This window comes from Eleutherodactylus coqui, chromosome 1 (genome assembly GCF_035609145.1).
Source record: "Eleutherodactylus coqui strain aEleCoq1 chromosome 1, aEleCoq1.hap1, whole genome shotgun sequence".
In the NCBI taxonomy this organism is placed as follows: Eukaryota; Metazoa; Chordata; class Amphibia; order Anura; family Eleutherodactylidae; genus Eleutherodactylus; species Eleutherodactylus coqui.
Window position 1 is genome coordinate 130,431,333 of NC_089837.1, and position 14,953 is coordinate 130,446,285.

At 42.0% G+C, this 14,953-nt stretch overlaps 2 protein-coding genes across 4 annotated transcripts in view; one reads left to right on the forward strand and one right to left on the reverse strand.

Moving 5' to 3' along the window:
- Positions 1-1,378, reverse strand: part of IFT80 (intraflagellar transport 80) — a 103,922-nt gene extending 102,544 nt beyond the window's left edge. The window contains exon 1 of one of the 2 annotated variants that reach the window (XM_066600495.1): positions 1,270-1,378. Coding sequence is in view for 1 of the 2 variants with exons in the window: in XM_066600486.1 (XP_066456583.1) it covers positions 1,109-1,122 (14 nt within the window). In the remaining variant the exon portion in view is untranslated. Of the gene's footprint in view, positions 1-1,108; positions 1,191-1,269 lie in introns of those variants that run through there. The other variant, XM_066600486.1, reaches the window with a different exon arrangement.
- Positions 1,379-1,841: 463 nt separating this feature from the next.
- Positions 1,842-14,953, forward strand: part of SMC4 (structural maintenance of chromosomes 4) — a 58,418-nt gene continuing 45,306 nt past the window's right edge. Inside the window, exons 1-5 of one of the 2 annotated variants that reach the window (XM_066600508.1) lie at positions 1,842-2,148; positions 2,443-2,566; positions 3,028-3,206; positions 3,476-3,667; positions 4,334-4,510. In XM_066600508.1, coding sequence (XP_066456605.1) covers positions 2,461-2,566; positions 3,028-3,206; positions 3,476-3,667; positions 4,334-4,510 — 654 coding nt within the window. In that variant the 5' untranslated portion in view covers positions 1,842-2,148; positions 2,443-2,460. The remainder of the gene's footprint in view (positions 2,149-2,442; positions 2,567-3,027; positions 3,207-3,475; positions 3,668-4,333; positions 4,511-14,953) is intronic. The other variant, XM_066600515.1, reaches the window with a different exon arrangement.

Below are 14,953 nucleotides of genomic sequence, written 5' to 3' on the forward strand. Positions count from 1 at the left end.
GGCCAAGAAAATAGCATTGGCACACACATAGTGGCTCATTCTCATCATGTTAACCTCCACCAGCTGTAACATAAATGCAGCACCAGAACCAAGCTCACAGCATAAATGCAGCACCGGAACCAAGCTCACAGCATAAATGCAGCACCGGAACCAAGCTCACAGCATAAATGCAGCACCGGAACCAAGCTCACAGCATAAATGCAGCACCGGAACCAAGCTCACAGCATAAATGCAGCACCGGAACCAAGCTCACAGCATAAATGCAGCACCGGAACCAAGCTCACAGCATAAATGCAGCACCGGAACCAAGCTCACAGCATAAATGCAGCACCGGAACCAAGCTCACAGCATAAATGCAGCACCGGAACCAAGCTCACAGCATAAATGCAGCACCGGAACCAAGCTCACAGCATAAATGCAGCACCGGAACCAAGCTCACAGCATAAATGCAGCACCAGAACCAAGCTCACAGCATAAATACAGCACTGGAACCAAGCTAACAACATAAGTGCGGAATGACGAGCGAGCTCAGCACATAAATATAGCTCAAGAAAAAAGCAAGAGTGACAGTACACCCCACAACGTGCTCTCGGAATAAAATGAGCATCATATTATGCTCCAAAATGCCGCCATTCCCCAGTAATGATACAGCGCTACTGAATGAGCGGGAGGGTCAGCGCCGGTGAGGAGATCTTCTACTCTGATTTATTGGGGGGGGGGGGCAGGGGATGGAAGAGGAATCGAACAGCCCCAGAGGGTCCTAAAGGACTGTCTCGGGGTGTGCATGTGCCCCCTATGTATATATACGACATGTGACGGGAGGTGCGGATATAATAGGGGCAATTTGGACAGCTGTGCGCCCCCAGGAGCCCCTATTATATCCGCCATTGTGCCTAAAGCCTTGCAGGCTATAACTGGTCACATGCTGTCTGCGAAATCCGTCCAGAATATACACCCATGTGAATAAGCCCCTGCAATATCCTTCATCAGTGGCCTGATGGCTGGCATGCTCTCCCCTCCGCACAGACAATGCACATCTGACTAATGACCCCCACAGCCCGCTCCCCGGTGAGCACACAGCATACCCCGTGTACGGTGCCCACATTACCTGCCCCGGCTCATGCACGACGAGGCCTCTGCTCGCTCTTACAGCCTCCGCTATGTGGCCGCGTTCCGTCTCTATGGTTACCTATACTACCTATCGCGAGATCCTGATAACGGCACGGGATCTAAACGCCAAGCTGTTGAAACCTGATCTCCGTCACTTACTACAAAACGCAGGACACCGCGGCACTTATCTCCTTGTCTGTACAGCCGGGAAAGAAAAAACACCAACTTCACACCAGATCTCAGCGATAACAATCAACCGCCATCTTTGATCCTGGCAGTGGTGACTGTAAACCAAAACCATTCTTAGAGAAAAAAGGACTCCATGACAAACTGTCTATCCAAGATAAATAAACACGCCGGATGCGTTTGCCAGTTGTCAAGTATTTAATATAATCTGCACCTCTTCATAGGATACTTTTTGACTCGCTATGAATTAGTTGACGACAGACTTAAAAATGGCCGGGCGTGTTTCCCGCTGCACGTCACATGACCTGACATCCCCCAATCAACACTTAGGAGAAACAAATAACCCTCCCTGCATCCTAACCACGCCCCAAATCAGACGTCTCTTTCGGTTGCTCCGCAACCTAAGCCCCGCCTCCTCAAACCGCCTAGTAGTTAACCGTCAATTATTCTCTTTTCGTTGTAATTAAACGGTGTAGCAGCGGCCGGTGTGGCGTCCTCCACGCTCATTACATCCCCTCAGGAGCCCCACTGAATGGACGTCCCGCAGCGGCGTCACTAAGCTGCCCCTCTCTGTGGAAAATGGCAGCCGGCCCCATTTTTTTTTTTCAAATCTGAGTAGGCTCCCAGCATGCAGCGCGCGTTTGTAACGAACTTCGGTTCGAGTTTAGATTTTGGGCGCCATTTTCGAGTGGAGTAGCTGAGGCGCTAGCAGGCAGGACTCGGCAGCCCGCGGAAAACTGCGCTTAATCCGGGGAAAAACCGCTCTGCCGCCTCACAAACGGCTTGAAAAATCGGCAAAAAATTCCTGCGGGCTGCGGGGGAGCGGGCGGCGCGGCGGAGGCGGCTTTTCAGGTGATTTTTCCTCACAGGTTGTCATTTTTTAATTTTTAGCGGGCTGCAGCCGGTGTGACAGGCGGGTGGGGGAGTGTGCACACACAGCTGTCATCCCCCCTCGCTGCGGCTTTATGGAGTCCACATGACAAGTCACCTATAGAGGCGCCTATACCGCCCGCGGAGCTCTATGGGAATGTCATGCCTCCCCCCGCACGACTTGTTACATTGTAACCGCCGCTGATACTGCCGCGCCGTCTGAATTGTTACATTGTTGCACTCTACGGATTCTAATTTTTTTTTTTTTGGCTCCAGATCGTTCCAAGTCTCATCATGCCGTCTAAAAAGACTAAACCGTCCACGGCTGTCGCCAGGGTGCCGGAGGAGGAGGACGGTGACACAGCCCCGCCACCCGCTGAGGACGAGCCGGCGCGACAAGGTACAGTCTGCAGCGCGGCAGGTGAATCGATCGATGCTGGTCGACATCGCGCAGTGAAGGGTGCACTTCCTCCTGGAGGTTTGGGGGCGCTGGAGAGTTACTAGGGAGGGGGCGCCTTTGTGTGCGGACAGTCAGTGACAGGGGTTAACCGTTCGTTTGCCGGCTGATGTGATGATGGCTGTCATCCTAAGAAGTTGCTGAGTTGTCAGTCGCCGCGATCTTCCGTCTCGGGGAGGGAGGACGGGTCCGCAGAACTTTTCACCTTGCTTGGGAAAGGGTGTAGAATCCCACTAGAGAGAGGGGTGGGGGCTGCGGCAGGAGGGAGGGCAGCTATCAGCTTAGTGCAACCTGGATGTCATTCTGCTGCTCGTGGCTTTGGGTATTCTGTGGCAGGAAGAATGTGTTTTTATCTTATTTTTATTTTATTTTTTTGTTGCTTTTATGTCGTTTTTATATTTTAGAGAGTCCTAAGGAGGCGCTTGATGATAGAAGTTTAGAGGAGATTCTGAGTAGCATCCCTCCTCCCCCACCTCCAGCAATGACCAATGAAGCTGGAGCTCCCCGTCTCATGATAACCCATATTGTAAACCAGAACTTCAAATCCTACGCTGGAGAACGCGTTCTGGGGCCTTTCCATAAGGTAAGAGCTCTCTCCTTGGAGTCCTCCGGCAGGATCGTGCAGCTCTTATATAAGATTACAGCCTATGTGGAGGCTGCTGTAAACATCTGCATGTAATTCACTTTGTTTTATGCTGCTGCTGTACTCCACAGTAGTTTCTTTGGCAGACTGAGTGATGACTTGGTTATAAAAGGAGGGGGGGGGGGAAAGGTATAATGAGCGTAAGAGAATCTCACGTCATAAAGATGCGTATCTCTGCTTACACGGTGATTTTTCGTTTTTGTCTATAGCGCTTTTCCTGCATTATTGGGCCCAATGGCAGTGGGAAATCCAACGTGATTGATTCGATGCTCTTTGTTTTTGGCTATCGAGCACAAAAAATAAGATCCAAAAAGCTGTCGGTGTTGATCCACAATTCCGATGAACACAAAGATATTCAGAGTTGTACGGTGGAAGTGCATTTCCAAAAAATCGTCGATAAGGTAAGGCTCCACCGGCTCTTCTCATTGTCAATTAGGATGTATGTATACGAAATCGTGCACTTCTCAGCTCTTGTTTAGTGTGTGTCTATTACATTGTAGCTCTTTCTTCTTTTTTGTGTGTGTAAAAAGACCTTTTTGTATCTGCGGGTTTTTTTTTTCTATATGCTCGCCTTAAAAATGTAAAAAATATATATAATTTTTTTTCTGAAAACTACGTTCTGCATGCTTAGACGTTCTATTTTTTGTTCGGATCTCATCTCTTCATACTCCTCCCAGCTCTCGTTTTTGTTTGTTTCCTGTTTGCATGCTGATAATTCAGCTCTATTGTCCGGTGCCTTTTATTATATGAGCAAGTACTTTATTAAGGGGCCAGGCCCTGTCATGAATCTGTGACGTTCTCGCTAATAGTTTTTGCTACTGTTTGGAAATCTGGATCCTAATTTTCTTTAAAAAGCAGAGTATTCTGAGCCAAGGTCCTCCTTGTTAAGTCGTATCAGAATAAATAGGTGTTGATAATAGATCACCGTCTCTGCTCTGTACACAATGATTCAAGTTCGTCATCTCTGCACATAGGACTATGGGCACCAAATCTGCTATTCTGCATAGTTTTATCAGGATCACTCTGAGAATTAAAACTTACTAGTATTTTATTGTTCTCTGTGACAGGAAGGGGATGATTTTGAAGTCCTTCCTAACAGCAACTTTTATGTATCCAGAACTGCTTTTAAAGATAACTCATCAGTCTACCACATTAGTGGGAAAAAGAAATCTTTTAAGGATGTTGGTGTTTTGCTCCGAAGTCACGGCATTGATTTGGATCACAACAGGTTTCTTATCCTACAGGTAACACGAGAGAGATCACTTTGCATATTTCATCTTTTACTAATGCTGTGGAGTAGATTTTAGGTTCCCTATTGTTTCCTCTTGAAGGGTGCAGAAGAGTTTGAAGTCCTTGAAAAGCTGTAGCAGCACATCATGATTTGCATGCTATACTAAAGATACTAATCATTATTTGCTGCTGTAGTATTTTATGGAAAGTAACCAGTGTTTTAAAAGTGACAGGATGCCAGAGGAGGACAATGCTGCTGCTGTCTGTTCTGCTTTAGCAGCACGTAAATATTGGGTGCTAAAATAGTGGACCCCAATATTATTGTGCTGCTTTAGTGTGGCAAGAATTTTACATCAGCTCTGAACAAATAGTCAGGGCAATAATGGGATTTAATCTGTTGTGGGGTTTGGGGTTAGAAATGTATCTGTAGAAGTATATTAAGTTTATTTATGTTTACACTTCCTGCCATCAAGGGTTGGGGGGATTATTTGACACGTAGAGCATGCAGCAACAACTATTCTATATTTTATTAAAATGTTTTTGATGATTGGGCTGCTCTTTTTAGGTGACTGTCACCCTTGTGTTTCCACGTTATTTTGCTGCTATAGCTTTTGATAATATTCTGGGTGAAATGATTTGTGCCAAGAAAAAATGGTGCCTACACTCGTTCTGGGGTTTGGTTGTTAACTCTTCATGCACCATATTGTGTTCACTTTCATCCAGAGACTGTACAACCATGCTGCTTGTTATACATGTGTTATGAATGAAAGTCTGCTAGTTATTCGGTAAGCTTCCACACATATGCTTCTGTTGGTTTGCATATTTAAATTGCTTTTTCCGTATTTATTAGCTATTTACTGATTTGTAAAATTTTATGTACTATTATTTTTATAATAAAAATGTAACCTTTTTCCTAGAGGTTTTTTTAAGAAATGCAAAAAACCAAACATTTTTTCACTTTTGTTTTTACCCCACCCCCCTAACTTTACAAGAATGGGATTATAAATATATAAAAGTGAAAACTTGGAAAAGTTTTTGTCCTGCTTCACTTTACTACTTTAAGGCACGTATAGCTAGTTAGGGGAAAAACCTGGAAGTTTTCTAAATAATATTGCCTTCTAATACGGGGGGGGGGGGGGGGAGAGATTGCTGCTGTCTGGAATCAGATATTTTATAGTCTGTTCTTTACTTATCATGCTATAGATTTGTACTGTGAGAACTTGTGAAGTAACTAGAGGCCTATGGAAGATACCAAAGATCATAACTGCTTATTTCTTTGTGTTGGACATTTTAGTAGTGTATATAGTTCTAGGTACTTGAGAAAATGTCTGTCAGTTATCCACTGTTCTATAGGCTTATGACATCTGAGGTGTGTTTAGATGTAGAGATCTGTTGTGAATTATATATTTTTTAAACTTGGTATTTATATTTGACAGTTGATAAAGCATACATTTCTATGGTTAATTTACAAGTTAATTATATAATACCCAGTTCATATTCATCACCTATGGAGCAGTGAAATACAAATTTGTCCTTTCTTAAGCTAAACTGGATGGACATGTCATTTTTTTTTAAATTTATTTTATTTATTTTTTGTTTCAGCCTAACGTGCCATGTAATGTTACTTACTTTTTTGCCTATTTTGAAATGCAGCATCCTGAGATAAGTGAATGAGATAAGCTTTGGGGTGTAAAAATATTGTTGCTTAGAACACACAACAGAGTATTGAAAGTTTTTTTTTCAATTTTATTTTTTCAAAGCTGGTAATCTCATGCCAATTGGGGGTTATCTTCAAACTGACAAAGATGAGGAAGAACACATCTGTATAAAGTTTTGGGGAGTTTTTTTTTTTTTTTCTTCTAAACAGACTGCTACCCTTTTACTTAAGCAACATACATACAGATTCTGCACACCTGGTATCTAAAATACAATATTAATACATGGGAATTCAGCTGCATTTTATTTAGATACTTTATAGATGGTCACTTCCCATCTGTGCCTTTTCTGGTACTAGCATACTCTGAGCACTCTGTTTTCCTGTAAACTAGAGTAATGGTTTATAATTAAAGGGGCAGAACACACAAATGAAAATGTTATTCTCTGAGTAACTGAAATATGATTTTCATCAAACAATCTGTATATATGGGGGGGGGGGGGGGGCAAAATAAAAAATCATTTGCCCCACCCCCACCTCCTAGCATCTGTATGAATATTTTTCATTAACAGATACATATGTATTTTTAGTTTGTTGAAACAAGTGAGGTTGTAAGTGTGGTGTTAAAATACTGTATAAAGAAAAGCAGCTGCACCTGAAATGGTTTATCATGATTACATTGTTACTGCTATGGTGCTAAAGTTGCTGAAATGCTTAGTGTTAAAAAAATGCTACTTCCAACCCACAAGGCTTTAAACCGAAAACATGTTCTGCAAATATAGATAATTGTCCAAGTCCGTCAACTTGGTGCACATGCTGCTGGGTTTCTTCAGCTCAGTGCAGATGCCCAATGGTCCTATGAGGGTCCTGAGCTTTTTATATACTTCTAGTATTCCAGACACTTCATAACCATCCTGCTGGTCACATATGACAATGAGGTGCAGTACAGGTTACCTCCAATCGGGCTTCTTGCTTTCATTATTAGAAAACTAATATTTGACTTCATTATCTGCTTTTTTTTCACTAGTGGCTATATATTTTGATTTTATTTTCCATGGCTTTGTGTTTGGGAGATATATATATATATATATATATATATAATATATATATAATATATATATATATATATATAAAAAAAATTAATGCCTGCCTCTTGTTTCTTTTTAGTATTTTGTTTAAAACTATTCCACTACTTGATGTGTCTGATATTAAAAATGAATAATGGTTTCAATTTTTTTAATTGGCTGCTTCTTTAGTAGGAAATGTAGCATTTCTGCTGTTAAGTTACCTGGAAATTGATTGATGTTAAAAGGTACAAACCCTATGTGAAGTGTGCTAGTTTTTTCTCGCTCTGAACTATAGCTGATATACTTGAAATTGATTATTATTTTTGTCAGTGTGTGGGTTGTTGGTGTGCTTCTCTCACCCCCCCCCCCTCCTCTGCTGTTCTTCTAAAGAACAATGAGTTAAAAAAAAAACCCGGCCCTGTCATACATATTTATTTATAAAGGCTGTCTTTCCTACTGGAACTTGTTTTTTTTTCTTTTTTTTTTTTAGCTTTAGATATAATTTTTGAATAAGTGAGTCATTTTCATTGAATAAATCTTTTTCTCAACGGAAATTGTGAAAATAAGTAAATGAAGTGTTTTGTGGTGTTTACAACTTAATTTGTGGTAACACTTTAATGAAAGTTGCACCTCTCTCGCAGATGATGAGGTTAACCTTAAGGGATTCAGGAAGTGGGTAGAGTGTTTTAGGTATGTTGGCCTTGCCTCTGCCTTTTTAAATTTTTCCATTCCTCTTAGTTTAATTTCTCCATCAACAGCCCGCCTCCTCCCCCCCTTATTTTTTTGTATGATTGCACTTCAGATTATTTGTTAATTGTTTCTGGCTAACTTTCAGGTCAAATCTGTTTTTGGATTCTCAGTTTTATATTATCTGACTTTAGGCTAGTTTTCCATTAAGATATTTGGCCACCCATCAGACCATTTTTAATATCAGGGTGGCAGCTACTTACATGCACATATATCTTGATGTCAAATATCTTGATGCTCAAATTTCTAACTGGCGCATGCTGTATGACAAATATGGTGCATCTTGCTAAACAGTCGCTTTTCCTCTTGGCTGACTTATTTAATTCCAAAAAAGGAGCCACCATTAACTTGCTGCGTTTTACAACTCCTTGGCCACTTTCACTACAGATTTGTGTAAAATCTGCAACAAATCCTAAACGTAACCTGGGTTTTGCTGTAGATTTGGTACGAATATGCTGCAATATCCATAAGAAATTATTAAATTCTTACCACTTGTACATGGTATACTGCAAGCTGTCTATACATTGAGCTTAAGGCCGGGTGGACCGGATTCTGCATGCAGGAGGCCCACAGCAGCTTCCACCTGTGAGCCTGGCCAGTGACTCTGCATACCTGAATTTTCTGTAATACGTATGACCGGTCATATGCGCAGTACAGTGTTTTTTGTTTTCCCCCTCCCACAATATTTGTATTTACTGCATAATTACTAAACGATGCTGTGGGTCAGACTATGGCAAAATAGAGCATGCTGCAATTTTTCTTCCGCTGTCGAAATACACAATTCACATCCGCGAGTGTGAATGAAAAAGCAAAAGTACATGCTTTTCAACGCCTGTGTTTTGATGCAATCGCGGATTCCGCAATTGGAATCCACCAATGTGAGCCCGGCCTAAGGTGGTTTTCCAAAATCTACATATTATGTGTTTATCTAAGTGGATGCTTATCAGGCGATACAACCATGACTTCTAAGTAGTAATTTGTCATTAACAGGACCACCTCTGTACCATCTTGGTGCTAGCAGGCCTGCCCTGGGTGGGATTGCTATGTAAAGAACTACACTTCTCATGATTCACCTCCCTTCTCAGGCAATACCCCTATTTAAGGCTGCCTACGGGACCCTCTCTCTGATTGCAAGGTGCGATAACTACTGTCTTCACACACACACACAACCAACATAGATCTACTACTGAGAGACTTCTCAGTTCCTCTACTCACTGGACATTGTGAAATCTGTCCAGAATTTAACAGTTTGCCCCACCAGAAAGGGAGGGTGACAGCTAGGGGACAATGGAGGTAAGGCACTGTAATGAGTGTCCTCCATTAGCATTAAGAGCAGGAGTACAAGAAGTCAGAGGAGATGACTAGGGTCATGGTCATGTGACTGCAACTGAGGAAGACTCGCAAACTCTTCTAGCTACGTACCTATGTATTAGGAAGTGATTCCTCTTACAGAATGTTAGCAACTCGCATATAACTTTTATAGAGCTGAAAACCCCCTTTTAAATTTACGTAATCTTAAAAAGGTATTTGCGTCCAAAAATGTCATCACACCTATCCAAAGGCGTGTTTTGGGTTTTACTGCTCAGCCCCATCAAAGGGAATGGAGCAGAACTGGTACAATACACACAACCTGTGGACAAGTGTGAAGCTGTTTCTATAAGAAAACTACGAATTCCTTTTTAAAGACATTGTCCCATGAAAAATATAATTTTAGTTAAATGCAGCCCATAATTATAAACCTATGGATTTGCACTTATTACGGCCGGCTCGGATTCCGACTGCGAGATTCTCGCAACAGGATGGGACCTCTGGCTTACTTGTTTGGCGTCTTCACTGTGCTCAGGCTGGCGCACCAGCGCAGTGCAGAGCTGGCGTGTCACAGATGAAGCGGCCGTACGAGGCTCGCACTGAAATGGGACATGTCGCTACTTCCACCCCGCAAGCGGAATATCACAGTTGATCTCTGCTTGTGGGCATGGAAATGCGTTTTTCAATGCATCTCCTATGGGCTGTATTTGCTGCGGGATCCGGAGCTCTGCAAATACGCCCGTGTACCACCACACCAGGGATACATCCACCTACTCGGTGGAGCAGAGAGAAGCAAGACTGAGCATGTGTGACCATCTTGAAACATTTACTGGTGGACACAGTAGAAACAGCAGGTGGCACTAGTCTAATATAAGACCTGGAATATCTGGGGATAGAAGCCTCTTTAATAAGTATAAATACAAAAAGCTTATAATTCTGGGCTGGATTTAACTAACTTTTTTATGGGGAAACTTTTAACCCCTTCCCTCTCTGCAACTTAATGTACACATCAGAGTTGCAGGTTGGGTAATAAGTAGGCTTGAGAGTCGAACGGTGGATGCTGTTTGTTTGAAACAGTTGACCGCTACGATCGAAGCTAGCTTAACAGTTTAGATATGCTGCAACGTTTCAAAGACCTGCTTGACAAAGACCTTATAGCTGTCAAAACACTGCTTATGGAGAAATAAAGTGTTTTTTTTTTTTTTTAAACTTTTTATATGCTGTCATGGACAACTTTTTTGTGGACATTGACCTTGTGGATTTCAGAATTTTGTGACTTTGACTTTGCATGGTGTTGGTGCTGACATAACATTTGTCATTGAGTCTTCTGCTGTCAGCCGGAGAGAGGTGGTCCTCTTCAGACTGTCTATTGACCCCCTCCCCAGGGTGCCAATAGTTGTAATGGTAACCATAAAGCTAGTGAAGGCTCCCAAGGCTGCTATGTATTTAACCATATTAAGGGTTTAATATAGGAATGTTGAAAATACAATTTACTACATTACTAAAGTATTGTGGTGTATTGTTTTTGCTATCAATTGTAAGTTTAAGCCCTCCTAAGGGTACTGCAAAAAATATATACGTTTATGTCAAATACAATAATTTATAATAAAAAAAATTATTGAGGGCTTAAACTTTGTTTTGTAGCGGGAAAAAAAATAAATCTAAACTCTCAAAGCCCAAACTAAGGGCTCATGTCCACGGGCGGATTTAATTTTCGGAATTCACACAGGTCACCCGCGTAGAAGATCTGCAATTCAAAGTGTCCATAAGGAAGCACTGGCATCTGCAGCTGAATTAAAGCATGCAGATTGTATTTGCGGATCGTTGGATGCTAAAACAAATCGCCGCATGCCCTATTTTAGTGCGGACAGGCTCTATAGATGTCTATGGGAGCAGACGATACACAGTACATCCACAAATACAATTCGGATGCACATGGATTTTAAGGTGAAGAACTATCGGGGTGTTGGGGGTTGCGTCTCCCCCCTCCGCGCAGAAAAATCATTGCACCAGCAAACTCCTGCAAGCAATCTAAAAATATTTTTCCCAGGTACCCCGCTGCGGAAATCTGCATGCGGAAGCCGACCCGCCTGTGGACATGAGGCCTAAGTATTGCATTATTTATGTTTCACGGTGAGCGTTGGAATAAGCTGTAGTGCTCAGAATGATGACTGAAACTTTTTTTTTTGGGGGGGGGGGGGTGAATTCTAATTTTTCAGTAGTAAAACGGTCTAAAGCTGCAGTATTGTCACTATGATACTGGCTCATAGAATGAAGTGAACATGCCATTTTTACCACACTGTAAATAAAACACATAGTCTTACGTTTTTTTAATACATTATACGATGCACTAAATGGTACAATTTAAATATAAGCTGGCCCATAAACAAGCCTTCATATGACCATGTTGGTGGAAATATTGTGCGTCCTTCACACAATGGACCCACTGACTTGTATGGGAGACTGTTCTAGACATGTTCTGTGACCGGTACAGAGGTCACTTGCAGGGAGGGGAGTAGATATATCAGCTTATCTGGTGTGAATGGTGAATCCTGTGTTAGGGGCCCTTTTACACAGGACAACGGTCAGGCGCAGAAGCCCCGGACAGCCGTCACAGCAATAATCGCACCTGTGCGTTCACACGGGAGCAATGATCACTCAGTGAATGGAGGCCGAGCAGGCTGGAGATCGCTGCTGTCACCTGTCTGCATTGACAATAAACAGGCAGTCCTTCATAGTTGAAAGAGTGCTTATTTACAGAGGAAGATCGTCATTTGAATTTTCTTTCTGCATGATCCAAACGAATGACTCATCATTCACATCGTGTAGTCACTTACACTGAATGATTATTGTTCAGATTCCCACGACTCAGCAAGAATCTGACCAATAATCATTCAGTGTAAAGGGGCCTTCGTCTATATATAGGTGTGTCTTTCAGTGTAATCCTGCCTGTGATGTTAGTGAGATGGCTCTGCTGTAAAGCTTTCTCTACAGATCAAGAAATGACACCCTACTATTTGGCTCTGTGGCCAGTGTGGAAAAGACTGTCAAGGCTCCAGATGGTGCCTATCATTTGGCTCCTATATCTTTATTATGTTCATATGACAAATTTTAGTGTGCAAAAATCTGCTTCCCATTTATTTGAAACAAACTTGAAATCCACACTGCAGGTAAAAATGTGACATTGTTTCTTAATGTAGATCAGCGTCAAATGTGAATTTTGGCCATTCGCAAAGGCTAGGTCCACATGTGGATCTGCAGCCTAGCTGCACATTTCTGGTGTGGTCCAAGAGGCTGAATCTGACATGGATAAATCCAAGTTTAATTCCGCCGTCAGGATGTACCTTTAGATGTGAAAGCTGCATAAGTGATTTTTAGCAATAATCAGTAGCCCTGCTGTATAGTTGTAGTCTTAAAATGTTAATAAGTCTTGGTCATCTGCATCTCATTAGAAGGAACTTGCTCTATATTGCTTGTATGAATCCGGCTTTACACAGTATAGTCACAAGTCTGCAATACTGCAGGAATAGAGGATCCCTTATCCTGCCTGCAGGGAACCGCCGCCGTTCAGACAGATGTTGGTGCCGCTGATCTGTGCTGTATTTACACAGCCTGAGATGCACCTGTCTGCAGGTGATGTCATATTACTGCGCCAGGTGCACACACCGCTGGTACACCTGCGTATGGCTTGAAACCTGAGCATACCCATGCATGTTGGCATAGCTCACTGCCGCAAAACCCTGTAGAAGGAATCTGCTTTTGGTTAAGTGACTTCTAGGCAATGAGCAGAGCAATTGCCTGAGTGTATATAAACCTCCTGTAGACAGCAAGCATTCTTCCCTCTTTTATAAATAACCCCTAGGCAACAAGCAGTATTACTGTATTTGTGTATATATAATATATATTGGACAATTTTTGTCACAGTAGATGATTCCTGTTCTCTAAAGTTGGGTACATAGCTTGTATGTGTGTATATATAAAATATATTTTTATATACATAGATATGCATGAATAACTATAAGTCTACAGAAGACCAGAAATATCTGTGGATTATAGATTCCGCCCTATGTCCTCCCAGCAGACCACTTATGTTCTCTATTCATATAGCTCGATATGTATCCTACTGTACTATCCTATACATATTGTACCTTTGCTTCCTTCCCCTTCCCAGGCTATAATTACACGGGGGGGATATAGGTCTAGGAAAATCTCACTTATATCGCACTAGTTTTGTCTGCCATTTTCATGCATCTGTGATGCATTTTGACATACAAAAATGCACAATTCGCATTAGTCACTTTTTTAGCACTCCCATAGGAAATAATGAGCAATTCTTGTAGCCAAATCGCCTAAAAGTAAGACATGTGCTGTGTGTGTTTTCCCATGTTTTTGTTTTTGGAGATGGAGGATCTTGCGTTATCAGGGGTGAATGAAAAATCTCTTGTAAATTTAACTTATTGAAAATAATGGTGTCTTCATTAGCAAGTTCTGTCTTTTTCTCGCAATTGTACAGAACTCGCGTGTGACAATCATGCAAATACAGCATAAAGCCTGGGCTCACACGGCCGTATGTGTAAAACGCTGTGAGTCATGCCGCATTTAACCGCTGTGGAGCCAGCGGTGACCCAGACGATCGCCGCGCATTGCAGCGAAATTTTACTGCGCATGACAGCATATCTCACGCATGCTGTCATGTGCAGTCTTCCTGTGTTTTTTGTTTTTTTGTTTTTTTTTTTTATCCCCCACCCCCTTTTTATGTAATGTAATTGTGTGTGGACGACGTTCAATATGTGCCAATGGAGAACAATGGGCTCTCGTGTAATACTTGGCGAAATAGAACATGCTGCGTATATTGCCTTACAAGGTTTCAGTCACATTGTGTGTGTGTGTGTGTGTACATGGCGTTGCGAATTGGCTGTGTAGGAAATTTAAAACCCACGAAGACTACACGTGAGATACTGTCATGCGCAGTACGACATCTCTGCTCGCCGCTGGCTCCACAGCAGTAAAAGCCTGCGGGTATTATCGAAGTGATACCTAGACCTATTTGTTTACCTACCTGATGAAGGGGCCTCTGCCCTGAAAGCTTACAAAGTAGGCCTCCACCTATCTACTTCTACACCGTCTCTTAATACTCTAGTATCGGCTATTTTGGTGGAAGGAAGTTTTTTTTTAGTTGTGTTTTTTTTTTTTTTTTCTTCTCTAAATCATAACCAACACTAAAACAAATGTAGGCTGAGAGCAGCAATGTGTTCGAGCATAAAGAGTACAGGAGATTTAGCAGAGTGGATACCGACACTGTTAAAGGCTATCGATGCACAGCTCCATATTTATACAGGCGGTCTATTTTAGTGCGCTCCTACTTAACCTACCTTGCTACATGAGCACAAGCTCTTAAATTTCACAACTCAAATGCACAGTCAAAAGTAAATTTTATTATATTCTAAAGTGTTAGATAATACTATTTCTGCCTCTCCACACTTTGCAGTCTTAGATCTTTTTACATTGTTTGGATGAAACCTACAGTTACATTTAATAGAACACAAGGCTAATTTTTACTAAATCCTGTCTGTTTAGATAGTATGAACTTGGACCAGGCAGTTTAGATACACCAAATTTCACAGTGGTGCCTGTTGGATGAGACTTCTACACCTATTTTAACCTCACACCTCCTACAAGTT